Raw genomic sequence first — 23,258 nt, forward strand, 5'->3', positions numbered from 1 at the left:
TCCTAATTTTATACTCCCTGCGTACCCAAAAGTTTGACCCTTATGGCCAAATTTTAGTCCAAAAATGATAATCCCATTTGCATTAAAATACCCACCAATTTGCAACAATATTTATTTAACTTTCTTAATACCTGCGAAATCAGCTCAAAAAGGAGTACAATTTTGAAAAGTGTATTTAATGTATATATATACCCTTTAGGGTTACTTATAGCATCATCCAAAAAAAATTGGAAATTAATTTGATGTTAATGAAATATGCGAAAATTGAGGCAGAAAAATGGAATAAAAGAGCAGTTTTGGTCCCACGTTTAATGGATGGCTAGCTGTCATGCTTAAAAAAAAGTGTAGTTACTAGTTAGTAAAGAGTTGAACTCAAGACCTCATTGTAATACACCAAACTCTTCATCAATGCTCCAATTTCATTTTCTTGTAACTCAATGAAACTATTTAAGATATATACTAAATTCGGGGCCCCTAAAATTTGGGGGAGTGTTTAACATTTTTGTTTAGCCCCATGTTTGCATGAAGACCATAAACTCTTAATCCAACTTTTCCACTGCCCTGCGGCAGTTGCAGAATGCAGATTGATATTGCTTAAATTAGAACCTGAGGAGGTTTTTCCCACCGATCAAATGCTATGATGTTTATTTCCTTTCATTGGAGATAATTGATTTCACTACTCTGAGGATGATATGGATGCTACAGTCACCTGATTGAGATGGGGCCTTCATATATTCCTTTCTTTCTTGTTGCATGTAATTATGCTGCTGAGAGTAGACAATTATGCTACATAATGACTCTAACTCTCTCAAGTACTTGAAATTATGTGCATCTTGCAATTTGAAGTGTTAGAGATAAAAAAAATACCCCTTTGTCTGAAAATCTGAATTCTTTGGAATCAACACTCACATTTACTATTTTGAGATGTTCGGAAAAAATGTGCATCGGTGAATCCCTAATTATAGGGGGGTTTGGACAGTGTGAATACTTATTTTTGGCAGAGGGGATAGTTTTGTTAATGCAAGCAGTTGTGCCTTGTAGTTGCTGACAAAGAGCGGTGCCCAGTTAATCTTTTTTATTGATTTTGCCAGGTTGATTTTGGTCAGGTAATTTTTTAATTTTTTATTTTGATTTTTAAATGCTGTTTTAGTTTGCATTTTTTTGGGTATATCTAATTTTAATTAGTAATGTGTAGTTTCTATGAAAATTTGGTGTTTAGATTGATAAATTTGTTGAATTGTGGATTTTTTTTATGTATTTCTGTTGCTAACTATTTGAATTTTGGATGAGTTTAATACATGGGCATTTCTTGTTTTTGATTTCTTTCTGTTTAAAGTGTGCTGCATTAGATTGCATTATGTAGTGGCTATTACAAGTATTATTTAGGCTCTTTTCGTATTGATAGGGAAAGAAAGCTAGGGGACAGCCTGAATCATCCTTTCGGGTGAAGCACAGGCACTCAGAAACAATGAGAACGAAACCCGGGAATATGATGGAAACTACACTTTGTTTAGAGTTATAATGATTGTACACTAGTGATCATTTGGGTGACCATACAAATAATCAGCTCTATGTTGGGAATCTGATACCCTAATGTTTGGATGATATTGATATATTTTAAAAAGGATTCGAACTTTTGGCGCATTTCTGGTTTTCCGGGTTCTTGTCCTTTTGATCAGCGTATCTTCTCTACCGTCTTTTTCAATGGTAATTCATTGATTATTTTTACTGCTTTCTTTGCGTTTCGATTTATTTGATAGTAGTTGGACTTGTAGAAAATGCTACTTTACTTGATGTCTTTGTGCACATTTGGTCGATATATTGGAATGTGATTGTTGATGATTGTTATTTGTCGAAACTATTTTTTCACTTGGTTCATGTGTATTTTCATTTTTATCTGAATTCAGAACTTGAAATGTCGTTTAATGTGGGCCGGTGAAGAGAGGGAAAAGGAATACCATTTGTGTCAAGATATTCTTTTATTGCGGAGAAATTACAAGGTGTTTCCTAGGAATGTATTGGGGCATACTTACAAAACCAGATATAAGCATCCTCCTGAATGATTACATCTTATCTAAAAAAGTTTCTGATATAATTCAAATTTCCAGTTTCAAAGTGTTAAGATCACCCGTCAAAAAAAAAAAAAAAAAAAAAAAAAAAAAAAAAAAAAAAAAAAAAAAAAAAGAAAGTGGAATGCATCGAGTCAATTAGTCAAACACGTTTTTGTTCATCTAAGGTACGTTGTAATGATAATGTTGCCTGTTTAATGCATACCTGCATTATCCATCAGCAAGACAGCTCCAATTTTTCGAACCAAACTATGACAACTGAATCTGTTTGGTTTATCTACTATCTACGCTCATATATTTATTCCATGCACATATTTGTTTATTCACCATTATCTAAGGTTCTCTCATGCTGTGGTACAATAGAAGATTCAAACCACGAACCAAACCAAGGAGACCAGAAAAACTTTAAATAATAAGCCTTAATGATGAGAGATTCCGCTTGATTGAAATCTTCTTCAAACATGAACCTCATAATAACATGTCCTTCTGTCCCAGAGCATATGTAATTTATGTAATATACTCCGTAAGATTGCATTATTCGGCTTCTAAATTTTAATGGTGGAGAGAATTGGATTCTTCTCGCTAATGATTATAACAAATACCCGCGACCAAGTTACTAAAATTACTTTTTCCTTCTAAATTTTCCATCTAGTTACTTACCATTTTTCCCATTTATATAAAGGTGAATCATATGGAGCAGCCATATGGCAGATTCCTGAATTGTATGGCCAGTTAAATTCGCCTCAGTTGGAAAGGATTGCTGCTCTTGATGCACACAGTAGTAAAATTAAATGGTGAGCTTTCAGTTATACATTTTTGGAGAATGTTCTGATTTGTTTGCTTCGTACTCAGTCAGGGATCTTAGTCATCATGTTGACTTTACTTTTTTAGTTACCATTTTTACATTACATGTGAATTTTGGTGCTGAGACTTATCTGATCCTTTCCTTCTACTCTGTACATGGGTGATCCCTTTTAAATTTTAGCTATGCTATCACCTCCAAGTGTAACTTTATGATTCTCTGTCTGTCATTAAAGATTAGTTATCGAGTTGAAGAAAGGAAAGATGAAATAAGAATTTGAGAAAGTAGGAACTATGCCATTTACTGATGCATAAAAGATGCTCATGCCATTGCTTTCTCATTTAAGAATATTAGGATTTTCTCTCAGGTTTGGAGATTTATGGCTAAGTTTTGGAATTCGGAGTGTTAGAGACTGACTGATAGGTTAATGTTAGGCTGAAGCGCAAACGATTGGCATTGGTTATTGTATTAAGAAGTATTGAGGGGGAGTTTAGAACAAGCAGTATTCAATATCCATTACTCTCTTGCATTTGACAATCAGCCCATTTACTTCAAGCACAAGAGGAGACTGGTCTCCTTGTTTTGTGTGGTGCTCTGCTATCTGGATTGGATCCTTCAATTGCTTGTTTCCCCTTCTTTCTGTTTCTGATCAGGTCCTTAATTTTTACTGTAAAATTTTCCCGGATTTTGTTAGACATTATACTTATACTGTCTGGCATGTGGCCGTCTGCAGTAGTTTGCTGACTAATCAAAAACATTTACTTATCAGTTTTTGCATTCTTGAATGTTATAGTTACTTAATGTGTCTATTCTGCAGTGTTCTTTGGTGGCCTATAGGAAGGCATGATAAATTAATTAGCATTGATGAGCAGAATCTGTTCTTGTGGAGTTTGGATTCTTCAAAGAAGACCGCTCAGGTATTTGGATCCTCTCTCAGTGAAATTCGGTTTCATGAAAAAACTTTGGGTCCCTAAAATTGGAGATGTATATGTTTATGAAAAAGCTAAGCCCACAATGGCCCCTTCCCACTTTGATGGACATGATTAATAGGAGAGGAGAGAAGGGTATATATTGTTTTCACTTTGTGGGTCCTATTTTCTGAGGTAAAGGTCGTGGACTGGAAATTTTGAAATATGAAATTCTTACTTCTTTTGGTCTCTCAACTTAGTTATTTAGAAATTGAGGTAATTTGCAATGAAAAATAGTTGAGAAGTATAAAGTTGTGATGTAGTATTTGCAACAAGCATAAATCTAGAATGTCCTTGATATAATTTTTGTATGCCCTACTTCATAATTGAGCTGTACCTGTATATAACAGAAAGATTGTGGCAGTTTCCCATTTCCTCTGAGCTTCGTCTTACATTGCCTGGAGAAGTGACTTAGCTACTTGTGTTGAATTTTTTAAAAGCTGAGCTCTTCAGATTTTAGGACTTTTATAATTCGTCTGTTTGAGGTGTGAAAGTGCTCCTGCTTCCTACAGCATTTGCTGATGTTTCTTTAAATTGTCCTTGGTGCAAATTTATTTCTATCAGCTTACAATTGTAAGATAATACTAAACCACCTTCCTCTATGCTTTTCTATTATGGACATATGGTCTAATATTACTTTTATCATTTGTAATAAACTTTTCTAAGTGTTTCACTAATCTTCCCAATATGCACTAATTATGATGAAGCCTAAAAATGATCAAAGAATGGACAAAATAGGAGTAAGTGGTGAATATGGAGAGCTGGTCTATTTATCAAGACCATGAACTAGCCTAATGATAAAGGACCTTAAACGAGTTACCAGTTTAATGAAAGATGTCTCTTTCTAAGCTTGAGATAATTAATCCATATTTATTCACTTGGTGACGGGTTCACAACTATAAATGCATAAAAACAACCATTTTGGGGCAAAGTATCCTCCATATTTGTTTGTTCCAGTGCACAGCAATATAATGCTCTGCAGAACTTCTGTTCCTGCATAAGCCTGCAAAACAACCATGAAAACAGCTTGATCTGAGGTCTTGAACTAATTCTTTTGATGAGTGAAGCTTTTAGGTTTCAGAGTAGTTTACTTACCTGAGTACCTATGCCAGCAATAAGACCTATAGTCTCAAACCATGCACAGCACCAAGACGCAAACGGCCCCTATTTTGGCCCTGCTAAATTTGCAGCCCAAAAGTAAAGAGAGCCTGTTAGTTGTCTGTTTGATTGATAATCACGAGATTGTTAGTCTTTGTAACTCAAGGACAGTGCATGAAAACTCAAAAAGATATGAAATACTACGTATAAATATCCTAATACTTCACAACTGTGTTTATGAGCAGTATATCTTGTTACCTTCATGGATTTACTTAAAGAAGGGGCAATAAAAGGACAATAGAACACAAAATCTTCCAGTTAATTATTTTGTCTAACTGAACTTGTCTCAGCTCTCAATTTTGTTTGTAACAGGACAGATTCTAGGCACAAATTCAATGTCCTAAACAAATTCTAAATTATAACAGTGAGTGACATCAATCAGCCCTTGGTTCATAATCCAAAAATAGAACTACTTAACAGGATACCACACCATAATTATGATATTATGATCTTTGAAACTGAGTCCAAGGGTTTCTGAAACAGTTTAAGAAGAAAACATTTTCTTAGAAAGTCAAAGTAGTCTAAGATATTCAAATCTTTGTTAAAAAAACAAATTCAAGAAAATTCATTAATTTTCTAATAAGAACACGGCCTTGCTCTTACTCCTAACTCAGTTGAGATTTGTATTTAAATTGTATATGAAGATAAAACTGTTACATACTATATTACTCAGACTCGGCCACTCGGGTACAAGTACTGGACACAGATATTTGTCCGAGTGTTTGTTTCAACTCTATTATGAAAATTATAATTTAGGTCCAAAATGATGTAGGCATCCTATATTTCTATGGTTCTGCTTTTAGTCAAAAGGGGTTCCAAACTTGGTCATTACTTCATTCCACTTCTTGAGTTTTCCCACTATGTTTTCTCAGTCAGCAACTATAGCTATCAGGGACTATATCCAATCCATTCTGGTATCTAAATGACTTTTCAAATTTTGCAACATTGTTTGTCTTCAGCATCATATCATCCTTAAATTTTCCTCCACTTATATATTAAATAGTTACTTCACATATAAAGAAAATCCTTATCTGTCACTTTTTCTCTAGGTGATCAAATCTTATTAACACATATGTGTCTGATTCCCCGAACAGATATAAAATTTGAGTAACTTTAGAGCATAACTTTGACCTACTTTTTTTTTTTTTTTTTTAACTATAACTTTGACCTACATTTAGTACAACAAATGCTGCAATTACTTGTATAAATCTGCTTGTATTGTCTATGTCTTTATAGTATTTACCCTTATTTGCTCCTTTTCCCAAATAAACAATGTTATCACGTTTTCTCTGATAAATTTAATTCTTTAGGATCATTGTAAATAGGATTACCACTATGTGCTAGGTGGAATAAAAAACTACTCAGTGACCTTGACAACCCCTTCACACATGGCATCCATTTTGGATAATTGTTGATTTGTTGTAAAAATTGAAAATGCACAAGGGGAAAGAAAATGCTTGTGAGTTTGACATATTTACGGTTACAGAGGCTGCAAAAGCCAAAAGGTTAATGAGTCTACCATACCCGTATCTTTGTCTGCATTGGGCTTCATTTTTGCTAATCAATTCGTATTTATGTCTTTATAATGTGGTATATCTCAAGCAAATGTGCCTGCTTTCAATTCAACATCATCTGATTCTTTATTTGAATGTTCCTGTGTGTTCTAGGTACAGTCACAGGAATCAGGTGGTGTGCTTCATTACCTAGCTGGTGGAGCATGGGATCCTCATGATGTGAATTCTGTTACATTAACTAGTGAATCAGCAATCCAGCTCTGGGATTTACGGACAATGAAGTATGTTATGATACTTACTCTCACCGTTGATATTTTCTCCCCTTTGTCATATGTTTGTCTCGAAATTAGAACAGGTAGTACATGGACACTTGTTTTGGACTGGAGTGAGTAAATACCTTCCAGCAGACAATACTGAAGCCTGAAGGATTCATTTTTCGGGATTATTTGATACTGATTTGTTTACTTGTATATGTGTAATTCTCTCCATTAAGTCAATTATTTGATCCCTTTATTGTTTTAATTGTGGCATCTAACACTTCTTGATAGTTATAATGTTGAGCCTTTGGATTGGACATATAATGACCTGATATATGGAGGGATTTTGCATTAAAATTGAGTGGTTTTGCGAAGTTAAATTTGTTTGTTAAGTAACGTCCTGGTTTTGTACTTAATTTGCAAGCATTTCTTATGATCAGTATTAATTTGTGAAAATTTAATGATGATTTATAATTTTCATCATTGTTATGAGATGGATATCTGTTATATGTATGTTTGAATGCCTTAAGATTTCAGATTAGTGGTAAGTTGTGCGAATCTGTGTATACAAATTGATCTGCTGACAAGCTAACTTTTGCTCTGATAAATTGAATTTGATCAGCTGAGATTTGGATAGTTCCCAAGACCATTGTTCGAGTATTTCTTGCATTTTTTTTATTTGGACTTCATGGTTGTGCATGAGATGTCATTTGAGTGCGAAGATGTAGTCTAAACGCTTGAACATCTTTTTTGGATTTCGATGCTTGAATAGTTGATATTAGTCTGGTGAGTGGATTATTAATTGTAGGTCCTTTTAGATTTAGGAATTTGAGTGGTGGCTTGGTGACATAGGAGGAGCTTACACCTCTCAAGATATTGCAATAATTAGTGAGCTGTTTAGTTGGCAGCGGGATTTATTTACCTAGAATGAAGGACTAGTTAACCAACCTCCCCAATTTTGTGGAGAAGTTAGAACTTTTCTTGATCTTTTCTTGATGTGTCTTTGTTAACCAAACACATACGCCTTAGGAAGCTGGATCTCCTGTAGAATTATTGTAAACCAAACGACCTCTTTGTTCTCTGATATTGTATGATGGATTCTCAGTTTAAAATGTTCCAATACTAGTATTAAGTTCCATTCCTTTTTTGGCTTTTCCCACCCCAAAATAAAATAAAGTTTGCAGATCTAAAAAGGATGTTATTTTTCATGTCATCTTGGATTGTAACATGAAATCTGCCACTCATTGTGTTCTTAACTGTTGTTTTAAGGCAAGGAACCTCCTAGAGCCAGGTTTTGTTGCATCTGCGGAAGACTTGCAATCGCAGCATGATGAGCGAGATGCTACTGCTTAAGGTCACCCATCTACATTCCAACAGCCTGAAGTTATCATGAATGATTTAAGTGAGCAGGCTTGTGCTACTCAAGAGCAAGGTAATCCAAGCAGCGAGCTCTTTTATTATGTCACACTTTTCTCTTTTCGTTCTGTGACTTGCAATTCTGAAATGCCATTGTTGTTTAATCAGGAGAGAAGTGAATGTATGTTTGGAAAGACTCTTCAAAGTCTTTGTCAAGGAAGGTAATGTTCTACTGGTTACAGGGATCAGTTTCAGAAGGTACAAACCGATCTCCAATACATGAAAAGCTTCTTCAAGGACGCAGAGAGGCTCAAAAGGAAAAACGAGGTTCTGAAATGCACTCTAGCTGATTTGCAAGAGCTTGTCTATGAAGTTGAAGAAATACTTGCAGATCGCCAGCTTTTGTCAGATAGCTCAGGAAAACTTCTTTATGGATTTTCCCCTATAAAGGTTCCATCCAAATACCAAATGGGAAAGAGGCTGGGGGAAATTAGTGAAAATATTACTAGCATCAGAAATAATCTCATCTTTTTTTGCGCCGCTTTCTCAGTCTCTACATGGTAATGCACAAGAAGATGGACCACTGAGATGGAGTTCTCCCATCTATGATCATACTCATATAGTTGGATTAGAAGGCGATACAAGAAAGCTCAAAGATTGGTTATTTCAGGTCGATAACAGTAGCATACTATCCATTGAAGCTGTATTCCCTTTAAAAACGTTTCAACATAAGTGACGTTTTAACATGCTATCAAACAGAGCAACCAAAATTCCCAATTTGCCCTATGATGCACTTCTGGTAGGATATGTAATTCATCACTATATAAGTTTATTAAGGTACCAGCCATGACAATATTATATAACTCTTATCATTCCTGACCATGCCTCAAAAAATCCAACACTGTAGTACATTTAGGCGTAACACTTGAGCAAGATACACCAGGCTTCAGAATACACATCTTACTCAACAAAGGACACATGGTGATGGTGGGCAAGCAAACTATATAAAATTCACAATTGTTATCTAAGCATTTCCAATGATCAACACTAAGAATAAACCGTCAGAAAAATCTTTCAATTGACAATAGTTGAGCCAACAAGCTAGGATGCTACCATTATGAAGGCCCTGTAAAGTGTAAACTCAAAGAAAACCAGACAAAACCAAGTGCATGGAGTTAAAACTGCATTTTTTAATATAAATATAATAACATAATAGCTCAGAGTAAGGCAAACGCCACAAGAGTTCATAGATAATACTGAGACCACTCTCAATGGTGAGCAAAAAAAATGCTCACCCACTCTCTCTCTACCCACTTTCTCTCTCAACAAATCAGTTTTGCTCATGGACAAATTTTTTTCACATTTTCTCTCCCAATGGTGAGCAAAAAAAATGCCCACCCACCACTCTCTCTCTCTTACTTTTTCAATACCCCACCATTACTTTCTCTCTCCTACAAAACACTTCTTTATTTATTTATTTCATTTATATTTTAACAATGTTACTCCAAATAAATAAAAACTAGTTAAAATTTGTGTAACTTATTTTTTTTATTTTTGTCTTTTTTATCGTTAAAATTTGTCGTAAAATTAAGTACGTTATATAAAAAAATTGTAAAAAAAAGCTCAAAATTTGTTAAATGTTTTTATTTATTTTAAAAGCGGTACAATACTAGAAACCAATTACATTTGCAACGTCATGCGTAATTAATTGCGTCGGAAATAAAATAAACACAACAACTAAAAAATAACTCGACTGCGTATGGAAAAGTAGCTACGCCGTAGTACTTGGCTTTATTTAAGTCGTGTTAATTTCTCCCTAATTACGTGGCCCGTATCGTTGCCAAATATGTTCGACTAAATCACGTTTTAGAGATAGATGAATTTCTCTGTCACGGAGGGAAGCTTTTCGCTGTAGAAATGCGTTGAAATCAAAGTTGGTAGGTTGGCCTACGTTGAATTCAAACGGTGGCGTTGTAGATGTTGATGCTGGTGTTGATTCTTGTTGATCTTCTTCATAGAAGGCTCTTAGAACTTCGGCTCGAGTGTAGTTGTGACGCTCATCTTCAACAATCATGTTGTGCATAATGATGCATGCTTTCATTATGTCCCGCAGTATGTCCTCATCGTACGCCAGCGACGGTTTTCGTATAATTGCAAATCGAGCTTGCAAAACACCGAAAGCTCTTCCAACGTCCTTTCGAGCGGCAGCCTGGTGGTCAGCGAACATTTTATCTTTGGCAAGTTGAGGGAATGTGATACCCTGAACAAAAGTTGCCCACTTCGGATAAATGCTGTCGGCTAAGTAATAAGCCATGTTGTATTCATGGCCGTTAACCGTAAAATTTACCGGAGGAGCTCGACCATGCAGAACCTCATCGAACACTGGTGAACAATACAACACATTAAGATCATTACAAGATCCGGGAATACCAAAGAAGGAATGCCATATCCATAAATCCTGATCCGCAACGGCTTCCAGTATTAGCGTTGCTTTCTTGTTCCTACTGGCGTACTGCGCTTTCCAAGCTGTTGGACAGTTCTTCCATTCCCAATGCATGCAATCAATGCTGCCTATCATGCCTGGAAAACCATGCAGTTCATTTTGATGCAGTATCCAGGCCAATTCATCAGTTGTAGGGTTTCGCATGTACTCGGTTCCGAACTGGTCAATGACCCCGGCACAAAAACGTTGTAGGGAAACTCGAGCGGTTGACTGACTGATTCGAACGTATTCATCAACAACGTCTGCAGCCATGCCATAGGCTAACATTCGTATCGTGGCTGTACATTTTTGCAGAGGTGATAAGCCTAACTTTCCAGTTGCATCCCTACGCTGCTGGAAGTAAACATCACCTTCAACGACCTTGTTCATTATACGTAAAAACAAAGGTCATTGCATACGAAATCTTCTTCTAAATTGGGTGGTGTTGTACACAGGATTATCGGAAAAATAATCATTAAACAGCCTGGCATGTCCCATTTCCCTATCTCTTCTGTTCGTACCCCCTCTACGTGTTTTTTAAGTACGTTGGGATTGTGTTTGGGGCATGAGGAAAGATGGGGGTTGGTATGTGAAGAGTTCATCAACGAGTTGATCATATTCTTCATTATTGGAAGAAGATGAACTTGAACTTGAACTTGATGATGGTCTGGAATACATCATGTATTAATATTGTAATTTTCTGAATTGGTGTGGTTGTGGATATGTGCCATGCCTACTATATATAGCAAATAAATCAAATGAATATGTGGTTACAAATCTGAATGACCACACCAACTAAAGCAATCAAATTTTCAGCCACAGAATAGGTATACTATGCTAGTTGACAATGACAAATCTTGACAAAGTGAATTCAGAAAAATGTGACTAAACCATGACAAAGACTTATTGCAATTATGTCGGTATGAATGACCTAAAGTTAAAGCATACTGACAAAGTGAATTCAGAAACATGTGACCACACAATGACAAAAATGTGACTACTCAATGATAAAGAGTTATTGCAATTATGTTGCTATGAATGACCCGAAGTTAAAGTGAAATCAGAAAAAAAGTTTACATATTGGAAAAAGTTTACAATGACAACTGAAATCAACTTGTTAAACAACTTGTCATTCAATATTGGAAAATCAGAATACAAGTTTACATATGACATTGAAATTAAACACACCACTAATACAAGTTAAACATAAAAGACTACATTGCGCATAATTAAAAACTTAACTAATAAAAGCGTACACCTACTACAACCAAACATGCTTAAAAGCCCTGTAATTTACCCAGTAAAAAATTCTTGTACGACTCTTCTTCAGGAGTGAGTGGCGTAGGCGAATTCTTCATAGCTTGCACCATATCAAACCAGGTTTTCATCTTATGAATGTCAAGTTCCTCCCTTTTCCTCTGTTCCTTGTCCCTTTCAATTTTGATCCGCTCTTCCTTCAGAATGGCCTCCCTCTCGCGAATTGTTGCGAATTCCTTCATTCGTTCGCTAAGCTCAGACGAACCACTGTCTGAAGCTACTTCTTTCCCTTTACGCTTGGCCTTTGCTTTCTTCACACCTTTAGGTCGTTGTATTCCTCCAGATGAAAAACCATCCGTAGGGGTTTCATCCCCTCCATCATCTCTGGACCTCTTCCCACTTCCAGCACTACCTTGCTCCTCAACATCACAAACAACTTTTCTTTCCTTCTTTGACAAGGACCATCTCAGCTTTGGCCTCCACTTTGGATCTTTATTAAGCATTTCAACCGTGTGAGGAAAGCGAAATTGCGACCTTGGGCGAGATGAAAAAGCTTCGACGCACTTTTTATACGGTCAGTTTCGTTGTAACCACTCCCTCCCTCCGGAAGTCTACCCGCTTCATCATAGCAAGATATCCATTGTAGTGTGTCTGCTGCCAACCTTCTCCAGTGCGATGTCAGACTCTTCATAGGTCTTGGCGGAAGTATATGCGGCTTCTCCGCATGAGCCATTTGATATGCTGCGTGTACATCGCGCCAAAGGGAAGTTGCTTTCTGGCTCGTACCTTTAATAGCATTCTCACTGATCTGCAAGTACAGCCCAATCAGAGCTTCATCTTCCGCAACAGACCAAATTCGAGTCGCTCGTGCAGCAACCTCGTTGAATTTTAGTGTGGGAACTGGTGGAGGATACTGCGGCGTCTCTAGTACGCTTTCCTCTTCGCTCTCATCGAATTGTGTGTTGCTATCATGTTCAGTTTCAGGTGTACGATCTTCATTAGCATGGTTTCGTAGGGGAAACTGAGTGGGTGTCTGATATTGTGGAGGTGGTTGCAAAGACGTATTGCCCATTCTTTGCAAGAACAATTGAAACTCGGGATTAGTAAGGAAATCATCACTAAAACCCGAAAATTGTTGTCAGAAATTTGGGTTGTTTGGATCCATTAAAAGATTCTGCATCAAAAAACAAAATATAAATATTTTTACAAATTAAAATGACAACAAATCCAAAAAAATATCAACAACTTTCTTCAATTACATAATGCAATTACATTACATGTCCATCAATATTATTTTTAAGTAAAAAAATCACACATATAATAATTATAATACATAACTAAATTTATATATTATTAGAAAAAAAAAATAAACTAATAATTGCAACACTTTATTAACTACAAATTTAGTAATGTATGGAGAAAATATCAACAACTTTGTTAAATTACATAACGCAATTACATTATATGGCCTACAATTTTTTTTTTCTCAAATCACACATATAATAATTATAATACATAACTAAATGTATATATTATTAGAAAAAAAAATTAACCAATAATTGAAACACTTTATTAACTACAAATTTAGTAATTTATGGAGAACATATCAACAACTTTCTTCAATTACATAATGCACTTACATTACAATATTTTTTTTTCCAAAAAATCACATATATACTAATTTTATAACATAACTGAATTTATATATTAAAAAAAAAAAAATTACCTGAATATGGGTGAATTGCAACAAAAATATTCTTCTACAAATTAATAATACTTAAGAAAAAAAAATGTGGAGGATTTAAAGTGTTTACGAAATTATATCAAAATATATCAAAATGCATGTCTATTTATAGAGAATTAAATTTTATGACCGTTGGTAATTTTTTTTTTTTTAACAAATATATTTTTCGGAAAATCAGTTAGAAATAATATTACCGTTGTAAACGGCTAGTATTTTCTCATTGGTTAATCTCCTGCGCAAGACACGTGGCGCACTCTTATTCGGCAACCAATCTGACGCGCCTCTGCCAGCAATTTCTTTTTTTTTTTTTTTTTTTTTCTCAGCGTCAAAACGACGCGTTTTGGAAGCGTCCCTTCAGACCACTCCATCACAACGCGTCGTTTTGATAAGGGCCCAGCCAAATTTTTTTAATTGCGTCTGACCTGCTGTGGGGCCTACTTCCTTCACTGTTCATACACGAAAATGCTCACGCTATGGGCAAATTTCATTTTGCCCATGGGATTTTTTTGGCTTGATCAAATTTTCTCACCATCTACAATGGTGAGCATTTCATTTTCCCATCAAATATGCCCATGAGCAAATAAAATTCTCACCAATGGCAATGCTCTGAACAATAATATAATATCACTTGGGAAACCGTTACTCTAAGAAGAGTAAGGCAAAGACCAAAAGAGTTCCTAAGTAATACATTAACATAACATCACTAGCAAAATCTCTACTCTAAGATTAATGACTAAAAGAGTTCCTAAATAATACGATAATTATCACTTAATCTCACACTAATCGACCTCAATACGAAGAAGATAACTGTTTGTCTCTACAATCTTGAAACCTTCACCAATTTCAATTTTTGTTACACATGAAAAGTTTTCATCAGATTTGCCAAATAATATATCTACGTTGACAATAAGAGAGGCATATGATGGATTAACAATCATAGATCTTGAAAGTGGTATTCTCGAATCATCACTCACTTGAATTAGATCATCCTTAATCTTCTCGAATAACACAATCCGGTAGTAGTCTTTGTTAAAGCGCGATGTATAGTCATAGCAACTATATTAAGCAATAAGGCTACCCCAAATCTTAGAACAAACATCATCACATCCTGTTTCAGGATTTAGAAACACCTTAATGTTTGCACCAACAGCTTCTTCTGAGAAGATTGAATAGTGTATTGCTGCAAATCCTCCATGTTGACCCAGAATAAGAGAACACAATTGCTTTTCATACCACAAAGAAGTGTCAAGTACAAAAACTGCCCAATCCACTAAGCCTCGAATAGCTAAACGGTCTTCAATATCCTTTATGCTAAACTTCATTTGTAATGAACTACAATCATCAAAAACTCTGGAACCATCTGATACAGGTAATGATTTCTCATTTTCAGATAATACCAATGCATCTTTTTCATCTCTGTTAAAGATATAACAAATCATGTCATCATCATCCGATAAAACCTCAATTGAGCCATAAATTTGAACTGTCTTTTGCCTTCCTCGACCAAAAAAGATAGAGAATATCTCCAAGGCAGGAGATGCCCATGGCTTACTCTGATGAGCACGAAGATTCCTGACCAAAATTTCAAGCAAAATCCAAGGAAAAAATTCATTCCGTATTCAAATAACATATTAAATAATTGTTGAATTGACTACCTTAATATTTTGACGATTGACTTACATAAAACAAACTCTGACTAATGATGTTTATAAGTCTTGGTTGAACAGAAAGATTCAGGTACAAAACTACATGTTCCGGAGTAGGAACAAAAGAGTTTGGAAGACTTGACGTTATGTGCAAGCTTTCAAGATATCCTCACAAGCTCCAAATACTTAGTATATTACTGTACGTACGTAAGAAGCAAAAGTGTTGGAAGGAACTAATATGAAACTCGAAGTTCCTGAAGTCCTTGATTTTTACGAGAGATTTAAAACGATTTTCAAAGTCCTTGATTTAAGGAAAAGATAAAATCAGTTTGAAAAGATTTGTTTTACAAACAAATAAAATCTAAATAATTCTTTAATTTAAAAGATAAGTTTATTTTAAATTAATTAATTGTTTAAATATCTTTTTAATAAATAAATATTTATCTTTTTAATAAATATTCTTTTAAACTGATTTTGACTGAGTATTTTTCAGTTGCCTAAAATTATGGATTCATGTTGAACTTGGGAGACAAGTCAGTGAAGCATGTTTCTCCTCTTCCTCAACGTACACTTTAACTTCCAAGTTATGGTGAACGTGGGATTGAGGGGAAAGTGGGAACATGATTGAGGCTTAACTAATCTCCCTATAAAAAGCATTCAACGTTGCTGTTTTAAAGTGTGGAAAAACAACTTAAGTTTTCTGAGCGTAAAAGTTTCTAAGTGTTTTGAAACCAGAGTTCCTTCCATCCTTGAGTTTCTCAAGTGCATTAGGGAAATCCTTGTAATTACTTTGTAATTGGGATTGGGGTTTGTGAGAGTTGTAAGCGTGAGGCTTGAGAGAGTTCTTCACATTGTACAAGTGATTCGGAGTAGAATCACAAAGAGAGTGAAACTGCGATTGAGGGATCGTAGTTGGGTAACTTGAGTTCCTCACAGAACTTGAGTCTAGGCAGAATATTAGCGATTGTAATTCATCTTTACATAGTGAAATTATTCATTGCCTATCTCGAGTGTCTTCTCTCTTAGTAGATAATTTAATTCCGCAAAATTTTCTATAGTCTACAATTCACCCCCCCTCTTGTAGTAGACATTGTTCTATCAATAATATATACATTCACATTCACATGATATTTATATCCAAATGGTTTGAAGTCCTTTAACTTTCTCAATAATCACAATCAAATAGTCCAATATTTTGGCATTTAAGCATAATCATAAGACCCATTTGATACTTCACTAGTTCATGAACAAGACAAGCTCATCTATCTTCCAATATCAATTAACAACCAAAAGCCATGTACAATAGTCCATGGATATTGATTATAACTAGAGTACCTCACAAATAAATCTAACCTCGGAATCTTTTTTATATTTGATATAAAGCCAAAAAAAAATACTACTTGATATCCATACATTACCCAATTTTTAGCATTGTTGTTCATACACACAACAATACGTAAATCAAATCTCACAATCATCCCTGTTAAAGAATAAAGTAGACTGAAGCATTCCAGCAGTATATGTAGTCAGATTATGTAAAATATAACATTCCAAATTCAAACTTAGTAAGTATAAGTAAATATTATTACCATGAGATAGCTAAAAGACCTATTAACTCCCTACAACTCTATTGAAAATCTGATAATAAACTTGTCAATTGAATTCTACCAACCTTAACTAACATCCGATATTAATCTAATTCGAATTCAAGCTCAGTTGCCAAATCGACTAAGAAGCACTTAGTGCATTAGAAAAATGAAAGCAATACACCATTACAGAATAATCCATGCTACAGCCTAAGTCTTTAGAATCACATTTATTCTACAACTTCCACTTAACCAAAAAAAATTAATACTAGATAGATGGAAAAATGTCCAAGTAAAATCTAACCTACACCGATAAATTTTAGGCAAAACACAGCCCCAAAAACAAAGTCACAATTACAAGTAGGCATTCATTGGGTAAAATTGCCGCACCATTTGACAATTGAAAACATACGAACATACATTATGGATTTTATTGGATTTCATTAGATGATACCCAAAAAAACAAAAACAGACATTTTCCAAGCAAATAAGATATTATTGACATATAAGCAAGATAGATCATATAATATTTTTTAAGCATAGATAAACAGGCAACATACCACGAGAGTTCAAAGCTAGATGGGAATCCAATCTTAGAATCAATCCGCTGTCCAACCACATCAGGCGAGAACCATGCGACATGAACATGAATAGCTAAATCATCCAGCAAGATTGAACTTGATGTTATTCTCCCATCTTCAACCGACAACTTCACTGATTGATCAACAATTTTACGCATTGTTTTAAATTCATACAAATTAAGGTTCACAATAAGAGAAGAATAAGAAGGTAATGACACCCAACATCTTGAAAGTGGAAACCGTTTTGCAGGATTGATCTCAACAGGGAAGTCACTATCTTGCTTCTCAAACAGAACACAATCTTCTGAAGAATAATTCCCATATGTGTTGGCATAACGAGCAACAATCTTTCCATTCACATTCAAACCATCATGTTGTTTACCTTGTCTGCTACACACCTTGATCTCTATTCGGCAATGAACCCCAAATGGAATACAAATGTAATTAACAATGATAGACCCTTGCTCGCAATCAATGGACATAGACTTGACTTGTTCATAATCAAATTCAAAATTTGTTTCATCCAAAAAGAAAGATCTTGCAATAATGTTGTCAGTATCATCAAATAACTTCAGAGTTATTTTATTTTTGATCAATGGCATACATGCATAATATGGCCACAATGAGTAATAATGTCAACAACCCGTCGCTTCCTAAGATCTCAGCTTCACCCCTCTCTCTTTTATACAACTCAGACACCACATTATTTTTCGAATCAAAATACTCAACATAGATGTAACCATACATAGCATGCGACTTATATCTCTACTTCCATCTTTTGGTTTGAAAGCTACTGACAATACATGAGCAAGGGGCTGTGTGCGGAGAGCACGTCTACCAAAAGAAATTTCCCAATCCCTCCTCTCATGAAGAGATATGATTGTTGCATCAAACCACGCATTACTATAATTCTCAGCTCTAATTTTGTGAATCTCCTCTATCGAAACATTGTAATACTCTTCAGCATACTGCTTGAGATCCAAATCCATATCAAGAAATGAATAAATTAACTGCATAATCATCAATACGTTGGGGTCAAAAGAATACAAGAAAGTGAACAAAAATTTTCAACTGGATTAAGTATTTGAATTCACAAATAACTATATAGTCAGGCTCCAACTAGGCCCGTCCCCGAGGAAAGGCAGGAGGGGCGGCAGCCCTGGCCCAGGGATAAGAGCTCTGATTTCATTGTTGAATCCTAACATTAAAGTGTTGTGCAATACATTAGCAACCAAATTTGATTCAATTATCTCATAATTTTAGGGATATTTGATTCAATTATCTCACAATTTTAGGGATATTTGATTCAATTATCTCATAATTTTAGTGATATTTGATATGATGATAACAAATACAAACAACTTACCTCAGAAGCTGCTTCAATGGGGGATACAAGAACTAGATTCGACGGAGAACGACAACTGCGCTTCAATGGAGAACGTTGAATGCGCTTCAATAGAGCATTTCAATGCTTTGGACGCCTTGGATCCCTATTAAAAGCCCTGACCCATGACCCGCCACAGTTATTAATGGGTTAGATCCGTCTAATAAATAAATAGGCTGAGTCTTTAAACGATCGTCATTATGGGGCAAGGCAGACCTTATAAGGGTTTAGAGTAAAACAGTTTTAAAAAGTACAGATTATTAGTTTATCTTTACACTGCCATTTCTCAAATACTATCTTCACACACCAAAGCTTGTATAATTTGTTTGTAAGTTTTTATTTATTTATTCATTTATTTATTTATTTTTTTCTTCCTTTTTAAAAAAAATATTTTGAAAACGGCTGAAATTACATTAATCAAACTGAGTTTACAACAAACGAAAGGAAAGTATGGTAACATAAGTCAATTACAAGTTATCATGTCTTAAATGTGGTTAGGATGAGTTTTCCTCAAAAAAATGTGGTTTGGATGAGTTTTTCCTCAAAAAAAAAAAAAAAAAAAAGTGGTTAGGATAACTCTTTTGTCGTGGCCATTATGACAAATTAATTGTGTCATGTGAAGTGTAAACTATGCAATTGTATAAGTAGTGTTACCTTTGCGGTTTTAACATCAGCTGACGATCACCTACATTTTATTATAAATGCAGTTGCAGACTAGCAAGTGTAGAATTGTATGAGTTAGTTAATTGTATGAGTTGGTTAGTGATCCGTGTAAACCAGAAAATTATTAGTGAATAACTTTGAAAATGACAACTTTAATACTTTTTTTTTTTTGAAAAAAAACCATCTACATCAATCGAAGAAATTTCCAAAATGCGAGGAGGGATTACATCACTCCACACCCATTGGCCAAACTTCCATGGTTGAAAGTAAGTCAGTTTGTGTGCTACATTATTACCCTCTCGCTTTACAAAAGACCATGAATCACTAGTAAAATTTAAAAAAAAAAAAAAAATCTAGAATATCCTTAATAATCAGATGAAAGGGAATTGGAGCCATACAAATGCTTCCTCATTGCCTCAATCACCACTAGATTATCACTCTCGATCCCAATGAAGCTCTTACCCTTTGTGTCTCACAATCTTCATGCCCCAAAATACCGCTTTCACCTCTGCAATCTTAGTCTCTCATTTTTCACTCCACTACACCGTAGCTCCCCAAAGCACCACCCCCTCACTATTCCTGCAGATTGCACCCAGCCCCGTCCCCCACCTCCCCCAAAACACCAACATCAACAATAATTTTAACCACACCAGATGCCGGAGGAGACCCGCCCACAGAGACACTCTTTCCATCCCTCCATTCCCCATGTTATTTAACTTTCGCAACTCATGCCCCTTCGTATTAATCTTTAAAGCATAGGCAACAATTTGCTCAACATTCGAATTTTCACCCTCAATCATCCATTTGTACCTTGCGCCCCACATAGCCCAACACATGGTAATTAAACTCACCATATCCTCTCCAAAATTACCAAAACAGTGCTCCCACCAGCCACCCATACTATAAAGAGATTGAGACAAAACCATAGAATAATTGCACTTACTCCAGATTGGTTGGGCTAAATTGCAATCTTTTAACGCATGCATGACAGATTCTTCTTCTTTCTGGCAAACACCACAAGCTAGTAGGCAAGGCACAAACTAGCTACAAAAAAATTAGCTTTAAAATCTTATGTGGCCTAAAAAGCTAATTTGCTAATTAGCTTACCATTGGAGTTGCTCTAATACTCCATATATTCCTTTTATTAGATACATTTTGACTTTACACTAGTGTCTCAACCATTCCAGCGAACACCCACCCAAACCCTAACTCTAACTCTCGAACCCCACTTATTTGGCGAACTCCCACCCAAACCCAAACCCAAACCCTTACTCTCAAACCACACTCATGCGGCGAACTCCCACCTAGCCCCAACCTAGCCGATCGATCGAACCCACACAACTCCTACCCACCCTAATCGACACGAACCTATGACCACCCAACACTCTACACCAAACCCGGCACCCCAATCTTTTTTAAAAATTAATTGTTATAATTAAAATTAAAAATAATTTTTGTATTTAAAATTAATATTAAGCTATATTTTGTTTTTAATTAAGTCAATTCTTATTTAATTGAGAGTTAATTATAGTAAAAGTCAATTGATGACTTGTTTGACTGGTCACAAGTCAAATCTAGTACTTAAATTATTCATGGAATATAAAACATTAATGTTAGACTTATTTTTTAATTTATTAAAGTTGACTTAATATTGGAAGATCACCTAAAGTTCGACTTATTATGGTAATTTTTTTCATTATTTTATTAAATTAGACTTTTCTTTTACTAATCATCTTTATATGCATTTCTATTTTACACAAATATTTTTCATACGAGAATGACAAAAAAGGCAGAAAAAGAATGATGCATTATCAACCCAAGAATCAACACGAATATTTTTAGTGTGTCGTTAAGTATATAGTTATTGAAATATATATACTTATGGATTATTGATTGGTTATTATTTATTGATGATTACTAGTTATTGATTTAAGTAAATATAAAAATATGATATTTAATTATATTTTTTTCTAACGGATAAATCACAAAAGAAAGTCAAAAGAAAAGTGTGAATGAAAATGTGTGCAATTAAAGAAAGGGAGAAAGTATTTAACAAATTATATAAAATTATTTACGAATTAACAAATTACATAACTATTTAACAATTATATAAATAAATGATATTTTTTAATCATTTTGCCCTGGGCCTCCAAAATGTCAAAAACAACTCTGGCTCCAACGCGGGAAGAAAAGGAAGGTTGAAATAAAACAGCTACATTATTTGTTCATCTAATACCATACTCACACCGAAGATTCTTTCAAAGCAAGTGTACTTTTTTTTTCAATTGAAGTGACTATGAACCATATACAGCTCAAAAAGTCAAAACAAAGCATCATATACTTCAAGTAAATTCCTTGATTAAACTTAAATCTGAATAATACGATAATTATCACTTAATCTCACACTAATCGACCTCAATACGAAGAAGATAACCGTTTGTCTCTACAATCTTGAAACCTTCACCAATTTCAATTTTTGTTACACATGAAAAGTTTTCATCAGATTTGCCAAATTATATATCTACATTGACAATAAGAGAGGCATATGATGGAACAACAATCATAGATCTTGAAAGTGGTATTCTCGAATCATCACTCACTTGAATTAGATCATCCTTAATCTTCTCGAATAACACAATCCGGTAGTAGTCTTTGTTAAAGCGCGATGTATAGCCATAGCCACTATATTGAGCAATAAGGCTACCCCAAATCTTAGAACAAACATCATCACATCCTGTTTTAGGATTTAGAAACACCTTAATGTTTGCACCAACAGCTTATGAGAAGATTGAATAGTGTATTGCTGCAAATCCTCCATGTTGACCCGGAATAAGAGAACACAATTGCTTTTCATACCACAAAGAAGTGTCAAGTACAGAAACTGCCCAATCCACTAAGCCTCGAATAGCTAAACGGTCTTCAATATCCTTTATGATAAACTTCATTTGTAATGAACTACAATCATCAAAAACTCTGGAACCATCTGATACAGGTAATGATTTCTCATTTTCAGAAAAAAAAAAATAATATGATATTTAATTATATTTTTTTCTAATGGATAAATCACAAAAGAAAGTCAAAAGAGAAGTGTGAATGAAAATGTGTGCAATTAAAGAAAGGGAGAAAGTATTTAACAAATTATATAAAATTATTTACGAATTAACAAATTACATAACTATTTAACAATTATATAAATAAATGATTTTTTTTTAATCATTTTGCCCTAGGCCTCCAAAATGTCAAAAACAACTCTGGCTCCAACGCGGGAAGAAAAGGAAGATTGAAATAAAACAGCTACATTATTTGTTCATATAATACCATACTCACACCAAAGATTCTTTCAAAGCAAGTGTACTTTTTTTTTTCAATTGAAGTGACTATGAACCATATACAACTCAAAAAGTCAAAACAAAGCATCATATACTTCAAGTAAATTCCTTGATTGAACTTAAATCTGAATAATTAGCTCCTAAAACTTTCAATAATTCATCATCCAGAAACAATTACCATCACTATCAGGGAGAAGAGAGAAGAGGTAAGTTGTTTTTTTTTTTTTTGTAATCATCATATCAATTTCATAATCTAGGGTTTATCCATTTATTAGTGAACTACGCTTCAATTAATGGAGAAAATGTTGAGTGCGATTCAAGGGAAACTGAGACAGAGAGAGGGGGTTGTTCTAAAAGTGTATTTTCCTAAATATATGGTTCATGTGCTACCCCTTGTGCCTTCCTAGGTCCGCCTCTGATGGCGAGCGGGCGTGAACCTATTCAACATGCAGTAGTATGTAC

The 23,258-nt window shown here is 34.7% G+C and overlaps 3 protein-coding genes across 4 annotated transcripts; 1 reads left to right on the forward strand and 2 right to left on the reverse strand.

The window, feature by feature from the left end:
• Positions 1-389: 389 nt before the first annotated feature.
• On the forward strand, positions 390-8,946 carry LOC110731078 (WD repeat-containing protein DWA2-like). 2 transcript variants are annotated; one of them, XM_021910923.1, is made up of 7 exons: positions 390-1,106; positions 1,406-1,707; positions 2,752-2,863; positions 3,689-3,788; positions 6,665-6,792; positions 8,038-8,200; positions 8,293-8,946. In XM_021910923.1, exons 2-6 carry the CDS (start codon positions 1,602-1,604, stop codon positions 8,051-8,053), a joined length of 462 nt encoding a protein of 153 aa, XP_021766615.1. In that variant the 5' UTR covers positions 390-1,106; positions 1,406-1,601; the 3' UTR covers positions 8,054-8,200; positions 8,293-8,946. The 2 variants fall into 2 exon arrangements, 1 of the variants encoding a protein (XP_021766615.1); XR_002513255.1 differs by lacking the exon at positions 1,406-1,707.
• A 994-nt stretch (positions 8,947-9,940) lies between these two features.
• On the reverse strand, positions 9,941-10,996 carry LOC110731068. The gene has a single exon (XM_021910917.1). It carries the CDS (start codon positions 10,994-10,996, stop codon positions 9,941-9,943), a length of 1,056 nt encoding a protein of 351 aa, XP_021766609.1.
• An 887-nt stretch (positions 10,997-11,883) lies between these two features.
• LOC110731069 (glutathione S-transferase T3-like) lies at positions 11,884-12,935 on the reverse strand. Its single transcript, XM_021910918.1, has 2 exons — positions 12,437-12,935; positions 11,884-12,353 (listed from the first exon to the last, which is right to left on the reverse strand). The coding sequence occupies exons 1-2, from the start codon at positions 12,933-12,935 to the stop codon at positions 11,884-11,886; spliced, it is 969 nt and encodes a 322-aa protein (XP_021766610.1).
• Between the last annotated feature and the right edge of the window lie 10,323 nt (positions 12,936-23,258).

The sequence above is a fragment of the Chenopodium quinoa genome, unplaced genomic scaffold (genome assembly GCF_001683475.1).
Source record: "Chenopodium quinoa cultivar QQ74 unplaced genomic scaffold, ASM168347v1, whole genome shotgun sequence".
Classification (NCBI taxonomy): domain Eukaryota; kingdom Viridiplantae; phylum Streptophyta; class Magnoliopsida; order Caryophyllales; family Amaranthaceae; genus Chenopodium; species Chenopodium quinoa.